The sequence below is a fragment of the Notolabrus celidotus genome, chromosome 17, assembly GCF_009762535.1.
Source record: "Notolabrus celidotus isolate fNotCel1 chromosome 17, fNotCel1.pri, whole genome shotgun sequence".
Lineage (NCBI taxonomy): Eukaryota > Metazoa > Chordata > Actinopteri > Labriformes > Labridae > Notolabrus > Notolabrus celidotus.
In genome coordinates this window covers 31,302,613-31,319,675 of record NC_048288.1, presented here as the reverse complement: position 1 = coordinate 31,319,675, position 17,063 = coordinate 31,302,613, and the positions used below count along the sequence as shown (strand labels likewise).

The window sequence follows — 17,063 nt, the reverse complement described above, 5'->3', positions numbered from 1 at the left end:
ACAAAACGACAACACGAGAAGAGGCAACACGGGACGAGAAGAGATGACAACATGACAAGAGACGACAAGACAACTCGAGATGACACATGAAGACATGAGACGAGATGAGATGAGACGAGACGAAGCGACGCAATGAGAAAACATGAGCAGAGATGACATGACATGAAAAGAGACGACATGAATCCAGGCGAGACAAAACGACACAAGAAGAAATGACAACATGACACAGCTTAACAGGACGCGACGTGAGACGAGATGAGACGAGAGTAGAGGACATGACACTAACTGAGACAAGACGAGAAGACATGAGACAAAATGAGACGAGATAAGACGAACTGAGACAAGACGAGACGACATGAGACAAGATGAGACAACACGACACGAGACAAGACTACATGAGACGAGATGAGACCAGACGAGACAACATTAGATGAGATGAGACGACATGACATGAGACGAGATGAGATGAACTGAGACAATACGAGACGACATGAGGCGAGATGAGACGAGATGAGACGAGATGAGAATAGATGAGAATAGATGACAGAACATAAGACGTGATGAGACTACACAAGACGAGATGAGATTAGACGAGATGAGACGACACAAGACGAGATGAGATTAGATGAGATGAGACGACACAAGACAATATGAGAATAGATGACACGACGAGACGACATGACACGACATGACACGTCAAATGACGAGATGCGACAAGATGAGACGACGAGATGAGATGACACAAGATGAGATGAGACGACATGAGACGAGACGAGATTAACTGAGACAATACGAGACACCGTGAGACGAGATGAGACGAGATGAAAATAGATGACACGACATGAGACGAGATGAGAAGACACAAGATGATATTAGACGAGATGAGACGACACAAGATGAGATGAGAATAGATGACACGACATGAGACGACATGAGACGAGATGCGACAAGATGAGACATGAGACGAGATGACACGTCATGAGACGAGATGAGACGAGATGAGACGACGAGATGAGATGAGATGACACAAGATGAGATGAGACGAGATGAGACGACAAGATGAGATGAGACGACACGAGACGACATGAGACGACATGACACGCCAAGAGACGAGATGCGACAAGATGAGACGACGAGATGAGATGACACAAGATGAGATGAGACGAGATGAGACGACAAGATGAGATGAGACGACACGAGACGAGATGAGACGAGATGAGAATAGATGACACAACATGAGAAGAGATGAGAAGAGATGAGACGACACAAGACGAGATGAGATGAGATGAGAATAGATGACACGACATGAGACGAGATGAGAAGAGATGAGAAGACACATGACGAGATGAGATGAGATGAGAATAGATGACACGACCAGAGACGACATGAGACGAGATGGCACGACATGAGACGAGATGAGAAGATATGAGACAACACGAGACAACATGAGACGACAATCCACAAGAAAAGAGGCAACACGGGACCAGACAACAAGAAACGTGACAAAACTAGACGACACCTGTTCATCTCAAATCTTAACTATTAAGTGAAATCAGAGGGTCCAGGTGAATAGATTGAAATAACCCTTTAAAACCACGCTTGTCTAAAAGTCTGCTGTTACTTGTTATTCACATTTCCGCCCCGCCCATGTGAATTATTCTCAGTGTGTCGTTACCTCACTCTGCAGCTGGGAAACCTCCAGAGCGTGTTGTATTTCTGGAGTTTCAGCGAGTTGGGAGTAGAGGGAGATGGAGGCTTTTCTCTTCCCGTCTGCTTTGTACTTTTTCTAAAAATAAAGATCAGAAAAAAATCACAATCATTTCCTGAAGCTCAGGATGCTTCATGATGATGACGGGTTAAAACACCTCATGCTCGAGAGCCTCCTGTGTTACGGTAACTTCTCCTGATAGCCGGAGTTCGTAGAGATCTCAGTGTTTACTTCTTGTGTTTAATTTATCTGCAGAGGGAAACCTGGCAGCCTAACGGAGCCTCACGGAGCCTGCAGCTGCTGCAGTAAATGAAGGCTGAGCGGTGAGGTCCTGACTGAAACTAACTGATGAAACATGCTGAAACACAGCTGCTGCTGGAGTCCGGATGAATACTGTGCTCGAGTACCTCGCTCTGGAACTCGTGGACCGCCTTGGCCAGCTGCATCTCCGAGGTTTCAGGAAGCTGAGAGTACAAACTGCTGCTCATCTCCTTCCTCCCTTCCTCCTTGTACTTGTTCTGAGGAGCAGAGAGGAAGAGTGTGAGGAAGAGAGGAAGACTGAGAGAGGAAGACTGAGAGAGGAAGAGAGGAAGACTGTGAGAGGAAGACTGAGAGAGGAAGACTGAGAGAGGAAGACTGAGAGAGGAAGACTGTGAGAGGAAGAGAGGAAGACTGAGAGAGGAAGACTGTGAGAGGAAGACTGAGAGAGGAAGACTGAGAGAGGAAGACTGAGAGAGGAAGAGAGGAAGACTGAGAGAAGAAGACTGTCCAGTTGTCCCAATATTCCTTCCATCCATCCATCCATCCATCCATCCATCCATCCATCTATCCATCCATCCATCCATCCATCCATCCATCTATCCATCCATCCATCCATCCATCCATCCATCCATCCATCCATCCATCCATCCATCCATCCATCATGTCTTCACCTCGCTCAGCATCTCGGTGAGTTCTTTGACAAACTGAGTTTCTGTCGTTTCTGGCAGCAGAGAATAAAGAGAGGAGGAGATCTCTGTCTTCACGTTCCCTTTGTATTTGATCTGAAAGACAAACAGAAGAAGGAGAAGCAGAAGAAGAAGAAGAAGAAGAAGAAGCAGTCAGAGCTGTGATCATGTTGGTATCATCACTGTAGAGCCACTCTGAAGTTGTGAGTGAGTACCTCACTCTGCAGCTCTGACGTCTCTCTGGCTCGTTGAGTTTCAGGAGTCTGAGGCAGGATGGAGTACAGAGACATGGACGCCTCCTTCCTCCCCTCTTCTTTGTATTTGGACTGAAACAGTTTCATTTGTCATCAGAGAGTTGGACAGAGAGAGTAAATGAGTCAGTGTGGACCCAATCTGGACCTGAAGAGTGAGTCCGTGTCTAAGTCTGAGTCTGGTTCACTTCTTCAAAAGGATGTTTTCAGGAGCGTACCTCAGAGATCACCGCGCTGATGTTCTTGGAGTGAATGAGTTCGGCTCCTGGGACGAACAGACTCTGACCTCTCATCTTCTCAAAGTCCTCCTTATACTTCACCTGCAGAGAGGAGGAGACAGGGAGTGTGTGTGAGTGTGAGTGAGTGTGTGTGTTTGTTTTGCATGAACTTCTGCTGCACTCCTGCTTCATCCCCAGGAGGAAAGTCGTGTTAGCGGTTTCACAAAGTCTACACACAAAGGAGCCGCTGTTGTCGTTGTTGGCATACATGAATGAATATGAGTTAAAGTACTGTCCCCATCCCTTCATCCAGTTCTCCTTCTATCTATTCTGCTTCTATAAAATCCCCTGTGTCATGTTTGTCAGGGGGAAAGTTGGATGGAAGAAGTGGAGGTGGAGGTTATTCTTTAGGATGTCATAAAGTGCGTTCATGTTGAATAGAGTGCACCACTTTCAGGATGAACAGGAACCAAAGCTTTGTTTCAAACATGTGCCGAGGTTTGGTGCTTGGCTCTCTCTGGTTGGTAAACAGGCGAACAGATTTTGTTGAAGAGTCCCGGGAGAACAGCCGAATTAATCCACAGACGACAAGCTGTCCACTCCGATCTGTGAGGAGTCCTCCACAGCAGAAAGGGCTGGACGCCACCGACAGATCTGTGATGCTATTTTGCTCCAACTAGCTTTACTGATCGTGTAAAAACAAGGCCCTCTTTAGGATTCAGAGATTAGTCCCTCAGTCATTTGAGACCTCTCTTTGCGGACTCTGCTGGGGTCGGGTTTGCAGATGTGGACATCATGGAGGAGGAGAGGGTGATTATCCACTGTGGTCCAGACCATGCTGATGGGTGGGACGGTTTCAGGGTCTTTGAGCCTCTCTCAAACTGGTCGGTTTAAACGTGCGTCCCATGAGCCGAGGCTGCAGTTTCCATCACGACAGCCTTCGGTAATTAATATTTTCTGAATTTGTGTTAATCCAAAAAATGTGCAACTCTTTTCTCACAAATTTAGATTTTTTTTCTAACAAATGTTCCCCCTTTTTCTAAACACATAATTCGCAACCTTTTTCTAACATATTTGGAACCTTTTTTCACACAAATGTTAAAAATGTTTCTCAAAATTTTGCTACTATTTTATCACAAATTTGCAACTTTATTCTAACAAATGTTCCCCCTTTTTCTTAACACATATTTTCAACTTTTTTCTCATTAATTGTATTTTTTTGCCACACAAATTCAGAACATTTTACTCACAAATGTGTATCTTTTTTCAAAAATGTTGGAAACTTTTTTTAAATTATTTAAAAAAAAAATTACGCACATATTTGCAACCTTTTTCTAACATATTTGGAACTTTTTTTCACACAAATGTTAAAAATGTTTCTCATAATTTTGCTACTATTTTCTCACAAATTTACATTTTTTCACTCACAAATTTGTAACTTTTTTTCACAAATTTACATTTTTTTTTCTAACAAATGTTCCCCCTTTTTCTAAACACATATTTTCAACTTTTTTCTCATTAATTGTATTTTTTTGTCACACAAATTCAGAACATTTTACTCACGAATGTGTAAATTTTTTCAAAAATGTTGGAAACTTTTTTTAAATTATTTTAAAAAAATTACGCACATATTTGCAAACTTTTTCTAACATATTTGGAACTTTTTTTCACACAAATTTTAAAATGTTTTTCATAATTTTGCTACTATTTTTTCACAAATTTACATTTTTTTTTCTAACAAATGTTCCCCCTTTTTCTAAACAAATATTTTCAACTTTTTCCTCATCAATTTTTTTTTTCACACAAATTGAAAACATTTTACTAACAAATGTGCAACTTTTTCAAAAATGTTTGAAACTTTTTAAAAATTATTTTAAAAAAAATCACGCACATATTTGCAACCTTTTTCTAACATATTTGGAACTTTTTTTCACACAAATGTTAAAAATGTTTCTCATAATTTTGCTACTATTTTCTCACAAATTTACATTTTTTCACTCACAAATTTGTAACTTTTTTTCACAAATTTACTTTTTTTTTTCTAACAAATGTTCCCCCTTTTTCTAAACACATATTTTCAACTTTTTCCTCATCAATTTTTTTTTTCACACAAATTGAAAAAATTTTACTAACAAATGTGCAACTTTTTCAAAAATGTTTGAAACTTTAAAAAAATAATTTACATTTTTTTACGCACATACTTTGTAACCTTTTTCTAACATATTTGGAACTTTTTTTCACACAAATGTTAAAAATGTTTCTCATAATTTTGCTACTATTTTATCACAAATTTAGAATTTTTTTCTCACAAATGTTCCCACATTTTCTTAACACATATTTTCAACTTTTTTTCTCATAAATTGTATTTTTTTTTCACACAAATTCAAAACTTTCTACTCACAAATGTGCAACTTTTTTCAAAAATGTTTGAAACTTTAAAAAAATTATTTACAATTTGTTACGCACATATTTGCAACCTTTTTCTAACATTTTTTTTTTAAATTGTTCTCACAATTTTTTTATTTTCTCACAAATTTACATTTTTTTACTCACAAATTTGCAACTTTTTCAAAACTTTTTGCAACTTTTTATCTAACAAATCTAGATTTTTTTTCAAATTCAGAACTTTTTCTACTTTTTTCAAAAATGTCTGAAACTTTAATAAAAACAATTTGCTACTTTTTTCTAACAAATTTGCAACTATTTTCTCAGAAATTTGAAACTTTTTAAAAAAATATTTACAATTCTTGACTCACATATTTGCAATTATTTCTCATAAATTTGGAATTTCTTTTAAACACAAATGCACATTTTTTTTACTCATACATTTAAAAAAATTCACACAAATTTGCAACTTTTCTCTCATAAATTTACAGCATTTTCAAACAAATCTGAAACTTCTGTCTCACAAATGTATGACTTTTTTCACACACCTTTTTTCTATCTGAAATGTATTATCTTAATCTTGCAATATAACTTTTCTCCTTTAGCTCCTTTTTTAAAATTTGTCCCACAGGCTGTTGGAGATTTTAGACCCGCCTACTAGAGGATGACGTGAGCTGGCTGATTGGTCTAGAGATGAGCAGCTGGTCGGAGAGTCTTCACTGATGTTTGCTTTCTGTCATGAAAGAAGCTCAGTGAAGTTTCATTTAATGAGCTGCTCAGTGAGTTCACTGCATGAGACCTGATGAAGAACACTGGAGGTGTGAAACTGTAGAAGTGAACATGAAGTCTAATGAACCTCTTTCTAGTCTTTAACATGGCGCTCATGTATATTTGACTGTAGACTGTTTTGTATTTAAGTGAAACCATAAGACAGACTTCTTTGTCATGCTGAGGAGTGATGGAGGGTCAGACTTCAGTCAGAGGTCACTCCGGGGCCGAGGGCTCAGTCTGAGAAAGACCCAGAGTCTGCATCAGGCTGCAGTCCTGCTCATCTTCTCTGCCAGGCATCTTTCTGAATCTCAGTATAAATATTACAACATTTGATTCTATCTCTCAGAGTCAGTGAACACACCTCTGAGTGATTACTGTGTGACAGTGACGCTCTGAAGAGTGTGGAGTCATGCTCACACTGACTGAAGGACACAGAGAGGCAGCAGAGCGCCCACAGCTGGAGGAAGACTTGATTCTGATTTTATGAAGTGGGTTGACTCGCTTCCACCGGAGCTGATGAGTCACGCCTCCGCCGCTGCTGCAAAGAGTGGAGCTGCCGGGTTTGACTCACAGCGGGGAATCAATATCTCAACCTCCCACATCCTCCGACAGCATCCACCCTCATTCAACGCTTTCACTCAGGAAAATAATACGAGCGGCAACCTGCTGCTGCTGCTGCAGGAGTGTGAAGGTGTGTGTGTTCTTCTTCTGTGTTTAAGAGGGACACACACTGGATCTTTGGAGGGATGGTTACTAAAAACATGACTGAGTTCAGCTCACATCTGAAGAGGTAAGATGATAACACAAATATTTATCTGCATGAGCTGAAGGCTGCAGCAGATATCACACTCTTGATAGATAAGCAGATCTGTCTCCGATCCACTAAGGTCCGGCTCCGTCCTCAGGACCGCCGGACAGCTGGAGTCATGTGATCAGTAATCCCTGAATCAAGGATCCTCCTCCTCTCCTCATCATGTTCGCTTTCTGGTCCTCTGAAAACCTCTGACCTGTTGACTCCAGGCCTGTCCACAGACTGACCGTTAGAGGGACTCTGATTATGATACCATACGAAATTATACGATACGATACGATACGCTATGATCCGTTACAATACGATCCGTTACAATACGATACGTTACAATACGATCCGTTACAATACGATACGCTACAATACGATAAACTACAATACGATAAGCTACGATACGATACGCTACAATACGATAAGCTACTATACGATATGATACGATACAATACGATAAGCTACAATACGATAAGCTACGATACGATAAGCTACGATACGATACGATACGATAAGCTACAATACGATAAGCTACGATACGATAAGCTACGATACGATACGCTACAATACGATAAACTACAATACGATACGATACAATACGATAAACTACAATACGATAAGCTACGATACGATAAGCTACAATACGATAAGCTACGATACGATACGCTACAATACGATAAACTACAATACGATACGATACAATACGATAAACTACAATACGATAAGCTACTATACGATAAGCTACAATACGATAAGCTACGATACGATAAGCTACGATACGATACGATAAGCTACGATACGATAAGCTACTATACGATAAGCTACGATACGATACGATAAGCTACAATACGATACGATACAATACGATATGATACGATACAATACGATAAGCTACAATACGATAAGCTACAATACGATAAGCTACTATACGATACGATACAATACGATAAGCTACGATACGATATGTTACAATACGATACGTTACAATACGATACGTTACAATACGATACGTTATGATACGATACGACACGAAACGATACGATACGAAACGATACGATACAAATGGTACGATACGAAACAATAAATACGATATGAATGATAGGAAGGACACAATACGTTACGATACGACATGAACTATACGAAAGGACTCGATACGATACGTTATGATACGTTATGAACGATACGATACAAACGACACGATAAGATACGCTAAGATACGATATGAAACGATAAATACGAACGATACGATACGATACAAACGACACGATAAGATGCGATACGAAATGATAAATACGAACGATACGATACGATACAAACGACACGATAAGATACGATAAGATACGATACAAACGACACGATAAGATACGATACGAAACGATAAATACGAACGATACGATACAAACGACACGATAAGATGCGATACAAAAAGATAAATACGATACGTTATGATACGATATGAACGATACGAAAGGATACGAAAGGATACGTTACGATGCAATACGATACGAAATTAACAATACGAAGGATACGATACGAAGGATACGATATGTTACAATACGATACGATACCAAGGATACAAAGGATACGAAGGATACAATACAATACGATACGAACAATACGAGAGGATACGATGCGATACGATACGAAATGAACGATGCAAAGGATACGATACGAACAATACGAGAGGATACGATACGTTACGTTACGAACGATACGAAATGATACAAATGATACAATATGAACGATACCAAGGATACGGTACCATACGAAACGATACGATACATTACGGTATGATACGATACGATATGAACAATATGAAGGATACGATACGTTACATTACATTACGATACGATATGACACGATACGATGTCCTTTTTTGTCCCCGTAGGGAAATGTGATTTCTGTGTTGTATTTAAATAGCAGTGTCTTAGCTTCACTTTGGTGCAACAGGAGGAAGGAGCCGGCGTGTCGTCCATCTTTATATTCAGTCAGGATAGCTTTACCTGAGCTACAGGTGAGAAAGAACCAACAATGAACAGACTTACATCGCTGACGAGAAGGCTGCATCTCCGGTTAAATGCTGGGTCTGGTAGAGGAGGTCTTGAGTCCGAGGAGGCCTGAAAACACAGACGTGGTGTTTAGACTTTGAGAGACAGCGTCAGATTATATCAGAGCTTTAATCCAGATGATTTAATTTCAGTTTAAATAAGCGGCCAGTGTTTCTGTAACTGCAGCAGGGGTCCTCCATCTCTCTGCTGCTCCTCTGATCGCTAATAAAAAGACAATATTGGCAAACTGAATGATCCGTCTGAGCGCGCCAAAGGGAACTTTCCTCATTCAGGCTCCGTTAATCCCCCGCCTCACTTAACAGGCCCCGATTGAGTCCTAAAAATCCCACTATCAAGAGCTAATAACGGCACATTTTCATTTGTAGTTCCACTAATCCTCTCTGAGCCTGCATGAAAACCTGCAGTGCCAGGCGATGCCCCACGCCAAGGTCAACACAAAGAGTCCTAGTCAGAGCTGAAATGGGGGAGGTCTTCAAACTAAATCTGCCTCTCAGCAGACGTCTCCAAAGGACGGGGAAATCCTCAAAGACGTGTTGCAGTGCCCAGGACTCAGGCGCGGTTTGGGAACGTGAAGCAGTGTCACATTTCAAAAACACAAAAAGAAGAAGGTCTGCCTTCAGCAACCTGTGGAGCTACATCCATCCCAACAAACGTTATCCTCAGACTCTCTCCAAACAGAGCAGGTCTAGACCGTACTCTATGTTCTATTATTAACAAAGACCCAACATCAAGACCGGATCAGATCCAGTCCCATCTTACAGACAGGACTCAGTCTGATCTCATCTTAATCCACCATGAGCAGAGCACTTTGCAGCATTTAGCAAGTTACAGTGGCAAGGACAAACTTCCTTTAACAGGCAGAAACCTCCAGCAGGACCAGACTCATGTTCAGGAGATTCAAATCTGTTTTAAAGTAGTAGAAAGGTCTCACCTCAGATTCCCAGGTTCCCAACAACGTCTTTGCTCGGCTCTGCTCTTCCTCTCCGCTCTCGTCTCCTTCCTCTGTCTCTGCTTCAGTTCCCCCCTCCTCCTCCTCTTCATCCTCCTCTTCCTCCTCTGATAATTTCTCACTTTGGATCTCCGCCCTCTCCTGCGCACCCTTCCTTGCCGTAGTCGTCTCCACAACCCTCGTCACAGTAGTCACCGTTGTTTCCACCGTCTCCTGGAAAGACACTTCTTTGTCTCCCTTCACCGCCATGACTTCTTTACTGTCTTCAGCAGACGTCAGAGCAGCCGGGGCGTCCTCTTCCTCCATGTCAGCCACCTCTGAGGATGAAGCACAGTTAAGGTTTAGGTTCAGTTTAATACAAATATATGATAGCTAATTAATTATTAATATATTGATCACTGTGGGCCTGAAATACCAGTTACACATTGTGTCTAAGCTATAGCATCCACCAGCCACTAGCCGGGGCTGTGGCTCTGAGCATGGCTTCTGCTCTTAAGCTCTACTACCTGGATGTAAACAAGCACAGGTGATGAATCATCTGGTAGCACGGCGTGGTTTGTCAGTATGTTGATCTAGTAAATGGAGATAAAGCTGTATGTAGACTATGTCTGTAATGAGGAATCAGCACAGGCATGAGGACGCTAACCTGCAGGTGGTGCTAGCTCTGCTAGTGTTAGGAAACTAGGAAATGATTCGGAACATCCTTCGTAGAGATGCTCCAGAAAATGCTCTTCTTGATAATGCAAATCCAAAAGCTGTTTTTGCAGGTAGGGGCATAGACTGTATGAAAAATGGACATAGTATCCGTGACGTCACCCATCTGTTCCTGAGTTCAACCAGCTCTGAACCAGCGCGAGCACCAACCCAAAAATACAACCAGGTTTGAGTTGGTCGAAAAGAGGTATTAGATTAATGCATGAACAGACAGACTTGCCATTATCAGATCCAGCACTTTAAGTCCCATCTGAGGGATTCTCGATGATGGTAGTGATATGAGAACAACTTTGATTCAAAGTACCACGAGTCCACGATGAACCATCTTTGGAATGAAGTCCACACAAAACTAAAAACTACTAAAACAGTCGAGTGGCGCTCGTTTGGCTCAGTGGTAAAATCAGGCGCCCCATGTACAGAGGCTTTAGTCCTCTAAGTGGGCGGCCCTGTTTGATTCCACGCTGAGGCCCTTTCCCACACATCACACCTCACTCTCTTTCCACCGTCCTATCTTCTCTGAATGAAGGCATCACAGCATGAAAGTAAACTCAAAACAAAACACAACAGTGGATCTAAAGTGGCCCTCTAACTCAACGATCGACGCCCCTCTAAGAATCCTTCACGTCGCCCTCCCTGCCATCAAGGTCACCTTACAGCTTCAACAAAGTCAGCGTGTTCCTCAGGCTCGGCTTTACTTTCCGATTCTTTAACCTCATTGTCGCCCAAACAGAAACATCTCTGGATGTTGTTTTGAAGTTTAAGTTATCACGACTTCGTTAGCTTTCCAGTCATCTCATGAAGGCACTCACCTTGTTCGATTCAGTCGTCTCCTTAAGGATTTTCCTTTTGCCTTCCTTGGTCTTCGGGTTAGCCTTTGAGTTCACTCACTCTGTAAATTATCCCAGTAACTCTCTGAGCCTGAGTATGTTTTGTGGCCTTCTTTGATGAAGCGATGGATCAGTCTCTCCTCAGGCTCTCCGTCCTAGTCTTTGAGTCCTTTTCAGAGCTTTCTTCTGAATGTCCTGGACGTCCTCTCCGTGTCCTCAGTGTCGTGTTCTCCGTCTCACCGTCTTTGTCGCCCTCCTTATAGTTTACTTTATGAACCTGTAAACGTCCAAGCTGCTTCGTCCAGTCTGGACCGTCTCCTGTGATGGCGGACTGTCTTCTGGGTGTCGTTTCATCGGGTACTTCTTATCACTTTTCAACTTCCACATTTAGCCTCTACTCAAGACCTTATCACCACCGTGCCCTTCATCGTAGTCACAGTGCCAGTGCTGGTCTGGGCACTGCTGGTGTGTGTGTGTGTAGTATTAAAACATGGACTGATACCTGCTGTGTGAATGTGTCTCTGTTGTCTGTGTGTAGGTCAAAGGGTTGAAGGTGAGTAAGGTGGAAGGAATGTTAAATCTGCTCCTCCTAAAACCTCAGGAACACTTGGTTTGAGTGATCCTTTCGTGTTTTGTTCCAGCTGGAGAAGAAGAAAACTTTTACAGGCCTTCCTGCCTCAAACACACGATGAAGCTACTTCAACACTTAAATATATTCTTGTTTTTAAACTTTGCTGCATTTATGCCGAAAACTTAAACCTCTGTGTTTGGGCAACGATAACAAAGACTTTGGAAAACAGCGTTCACCAGACGAACTTACATCAGACTGAGCAGGACCGCCGGACAGCTGGAGTCATGTGACCGAGGTTTCCCCACGGCAATCCCTGAATCAAGGATTCTCCTCCTCCTCCTCTCCTCATCCATGTCTTTCTGGTTGTTATGTACGGCTCCTCTGGGTTTTTCTTTCTCCTGTCTCTCTGGCCACGCCTCCTTCTGCCGGCTGTTCACCTGGGTGCGATTCATGACTGATTCAAAACCGGTCCTCACCAAAACATTCTCATAGTGAAAGTTAAAAACACAAACAAACATGGCTGCTGTTAGCACTCACTACTGTCATGCTAGCATTATCTAGTTGTCATGGTGACATGATATCAGGAGAAAAGTTATAACACATATATAATACTGTAACAGCTCTACTGTTGTTAAACCTGTTCAGTGTAGATGCTCTTAATTCCACCAGTGTTGACAGTCAGTGAAGGCATCAGGAGAGGTGTAGAGTGTGTGAGCGGGAGAGAGGAGAGACAAGAGGAGAAGTTCTTCATTCATTCAAACATTGATTGTTGCTTTGTTGGTTGGTGTGGTAACGGCCGACAGTGATCGGTTATCAAAGGTCAACGTGTTCACCAATCGGCTCGTCATCCCTACAGCGTCCGGACGGACGCTACAGTACATCTACATTTCTGTAGGACTTACTAAACGTCATTCATTCTTCTGCTTGTCAGAGCCCCCGTGGTGAGAGCTTTTTAGACTCTGATCCGGACTACAGTCCTGAGCAAAGCCCCTCATCGGGTCAGAGGGGACAGGCCCGAGGTGGAGCGAGAGGGGCAGTCAGTAGAGTCAGGGGAAGCAGAGGCAGGGGACGGGGAGCAGGAGGCGGGCAGAACGACAGGACGGGATTTGATTGGTTTAAAATTTTGGACCCCAAAAACGGTGATTGGTTGGTGTTTTCCCAGGTTTACTCCGGCTGTAGATAGCAGCTTTTTTTACCTCTTTTTTAAGAACACATTATGTATTGATTACCATCGGGACATAAAGATCATTTAAACCAGTTTAACAAGAAGTGGATCTAAATCTGAACACCAACCCCAGCTTGAAGAAACGAAAATGACACAAAAAACTCTGCAAAGGGAAAACTGGAAGCCATTACATCGAGTTCTGTTTTTTTCCTTCTCCAGAAAACGAAACAAATTCACAGAAATCCACCAAAAACCTCAAAATGAAGAAGTGATTAATCAGGTCTTTGAACACATCGTCCCTTCTGTGGCCTGAATAGCAGCTGAGTCCAGGCTGCACCTCGAGCCTGCAGCTCACACTGTCTCACCCAGGATCACAGTAAACACGGCTCTCTGAGGACTCACGGCTTTAGTGAGAGTCTGTCTCTGCACAGAGTCAAAGTGGGAAAGACAGATTTTTAGAGACGGGTGAAAAAAACAAACTGGAGGCTGCCGTGTGACCAGGAGCTGTGCCTTCCTCTCTCCCTCAGATCTTGTTAATGAAGTTGGAAACACAAAGCTTTTCCTTGGAGAGATCTGTGGGATCTCGTCCTGATGTGAACCGGGTCTACTGCCAGAAAAACCTCAGCAGAGCAGCACACTTCACAACTCAGCCAACCATCCAACCTAAACCCCATTTCAATCTTTTCTTACTACCTCAGTGTGTTAAGCAGACAGCTCTCCTCCCTCCCCTCCTCCTCCTCTTCTCTCATCAGCAGGTCAACCTTGAAAACAGCCGAGTGATACAACAGAAGAACGAGTGGGCTGCTGAATGTCACACCATCTGATACAGAGGCAATGAGTGTTTGTATTAATTAAAGTGGAACAAATGAAGTGGTGCATTTACGCAGCGGAATAATAAGATCACGCGGTCAGGTAAACAGGAGGGAGGGCAGACGATGGAGGGAGGGATGGATGGATGGAAGGGAGAAGTGAAGACAATGGGAAAGATGGAGAGAGAGAAAAGAGGAGGAGAAGGCAAAGAGGCAGGAAACAAAGGAGAAGATTTACTGGATTTGTTGGGTGACAAAGGCGAGAGCTGAGGAGAGGGACCGGACGTGGGAAGGAGAGCGGAGTGAGATTTTTATAAGGAGCTGTTATTGTAGCAAAACTATTTGTAACTGTTGACAAAGATCCACAAATACGTAAACAGATCCACATCAGTGTTCATTTTGGCGGCTATTTTTGATTTAGTCTTAGTCATTATGAATATGCCTGTTAGCTTTAGTCACATTTGAGTCTTTTCAGCCCTTTATAGTTTTAGTCGGTGGAAACTCAAAACATGTTAGTCTTTGATTTTTTCTGAAACATTTTCACTCTTTAAATAATTCATGTAGTGGATCAGATATCGGTATCAGGGTTATACTAAGAGTTCAAATCGTCAACTCTCCTTCAACACTTTGTGTAATATCTGAAGTTAAGTAATTCAGCCTGTCTCTGCTAAAGAGTCAAAAGAAAACATTCTTGATGTGACCACTGTGACTGTATTTTGATTCTCCTGATTCACAGTATTGCACATTTCCGACGGTCCCTGAATGCACCTGCAGTGACAGGCGCTCTGGACAGACAGTCAGTTCACGGCACTCTGAAATGCATCTGCATCTTTGATGACGAGGAGTCGATCCAAACTTACTAAATGTGTCTGAAGTTTCACCAAACTGGATTAAATCAAGCTGTAGACGCAGAGCTTTTTACGGTAACCACGGCAACAACGTCAAACATCAAATATTAAACAGACGTCCCCCCGGTTGTGTCTTTGTCACTAACAAACACCGGGGGGTAAAAATCCTCAATGAAGATGAGACAGATGCATGGAGGTGAGGAGAGCTGGTTCATAAAGCACACCTGCTGCAGGTAGAGACCAAGCTAACACTGAGCCCCTCAGATAAGAACTCAGCCTGTCACAGGAAGTCATCACGCCGTCTTTAAAGACGCACAGCACAGGGGGAAACATGGAGTCTGAATGTCCCACGGTCCGACACTAAAGTTTTTGTCTCGTTAACAAAATCAAAACCTATGTTCATCAGAGTTTTTATTATCAGTGAAGCGCTTTAACTCGCCATAGTCTCTTTCGTCATGAAAAAGCGAGTTGTTGACGAACATTTATCGTCATCATTTGGCTAACGAAATTAACACTGATCCACAAATACATAAACAGATCAGAGAAGATTTACAAAAGTCATCGCTTACACCTGAAGCTGTCTACACCTGACGTTTGCTACACTTCTGTCCTGTGAGATTCACAGATATGTTAAAAAACACATGAGCAAGGCGATGGTTTTAAAGCCCTGAACTCAGGCTCTCAGGACTCCCTCAGGTAGGGTGCCACTGAAGCCCGGTTTATACTTCTTTTTGCTCTTTGTCATTTCTTGGATTATTTTCTATTCATCTAGAATCTCTGTATCCAACTTGTTCTCCCAAAAACAGACCTAATAATGGATGAACTGATGGTACAGCGTCCTCCTGTGTGAAACTCTCAGATGCTCTATCCCCTGCACACAAAGGCGTAGAGGCTTGCTCTGTAAGTTACATAAATTTCCTCTACATCTTAATTTTAGATCGCGCTAAACTTGATTATGCAAACCGTGGTCCACGCAGAGAGAGTGGAGCCACCCACGCCTTGTCAGCTTTTTCAAACCACAGGTACGACGATGATGCAGAAGCTTCCTGCAGATAAAAGGATGAAGGTTGCAGCTGAAGTAGTTTTTTTTAAACAGGATTATGCAAACAACGATCTCCCGAAGGTTTTCCTTTCACTCCGTTTTAAACTGCGTGTAATGTAAAGCAAAGGAGTCGACAAATAACTAACAACGTGAGGACGCGACGGACACAAGTCTTTGTCTCCTGTGGATAAAGGAGGAAGGCTGTCTGAGCGGGATTATGCAAACAAACATCTGCTTTTAAAGTGTTTGTTGTGTTTGTGTTTATGTGACTCTCAATATGTCAGAGAGAGAGGGGGGGGGGGGGGGGGAGAGGGAGAGAGAGAGAGAGAGAGAGAGAGAGAGAGAGAGAGAGAGAGGGAGGAGGTCTACAGGAAACACTACCTTATCTGCTGAGGCTCACCGGGTCATCAGGACACACAGGGACGCAGCACCTGTATACATCTGTATCTGCACACACTCACACACTCACACACACACACACACACACACACACACACACACACACACACACACACACACAGCATTCAGATACAAACCAGTAATAATTATACTTTATGGTTAAACTGAATTAAACTCACTTACACTCGCTGGTTTCAGGAGGAGCTCGTCTTCAGAGAACAGCTGATGTCTTCAACACTGGGAGGCTGGATGATGTTCCCATTCATGTGTGTGTGTGTGTGTGTGTGTGTGTGTGTGTGTGTGTGTGTGTGTGTGTGTGTGTGTGTGTGCGTTTTTGCTCACCGACTCATCTGCACCCCACCCTTGCTCTCACATTTCACATGCATACATCACATTTCAAACACACACACTTTGGCGTATACAAACACCAGGAACAGACAAAAAGAGTGTGTATCTGTGTGTGTGTGTGTGTGTGTGTGTGTGTGTGTGTGTGTGTGTGTGTGTGTGTGTGTGTGTGTGTGTGTGTGTGTGTGTGTGTGTGTGTGTGTGTGTGTGTGTGTGTGTGTGTGTGTGTGTGTGTGTGTGTGTGTG

The 17,063-nt window shown here is 42.5% G+C and overlaps 2 protein-coding genes across 2 annotated transcripts in view; both read right to left on the bottom strand.

The window, feature by feature from the left end:
• LOC117829356 (nebulette-like) overlaps window positions 1-16,544 on the bottom strand; it is a 28,846-nt gene extending 12,302 nt beyond the window's left edge. The window contains exons 1-9 of the mRNA XM_034706989.1: window positions 16,455-16,544; window positions 12,459-12,646; window positions 10,080-10,412; window positions 9,125-9,196; window positions 3,125-3,226; window positions 2,871-2,981; window positions 2,641-2,751; window positions 2,116-2,226; window positions 1,676-1,786 (exon numbers count right to left, since the gene is read on the bottom strand). Of these exons, the coding sequence (XP_034562880.1) occupies window positions 1,676-1,786; window positions 2,116-2,226; window positions 2,641-2,751; window positions 2,871-2,981; window positions 3,125-3,226; window positions 9,125-9,196; window positions 10,080-10,403 (942 nt within the window). The 5' untranslated portion in view covers window positions 10,404-10,412; window positions 12,459-12,646; window positions 16,455-16,544. The remainder of the gene's footprint in view (window positions 1-1,675; window positions 1,787-2,115; window positions 2,227-2,640; window positions 2,752-2,870; window positions 2,982-3,124; window positions 3,227-9,124; window positions 9,197-10,079; window positions 10,413-12,458; window positions 12,647-16,454) is intronic.
• Window positions 15,613-17,063, bottom strand: part of LOC117829355 (LIM zinc-binding domain-containing Nebulette-like) — a 38,419-nt gene continuing 36,968 nt past the window's right edge. Inside the window, 1 exon segment of the mRNA XM_034706988.1 lies at window positions 15,613-15,641. Within this exon segment, the coding sequence (XP_034562879.1) occupies window positions 15,613-15,641 (29 nt within the window).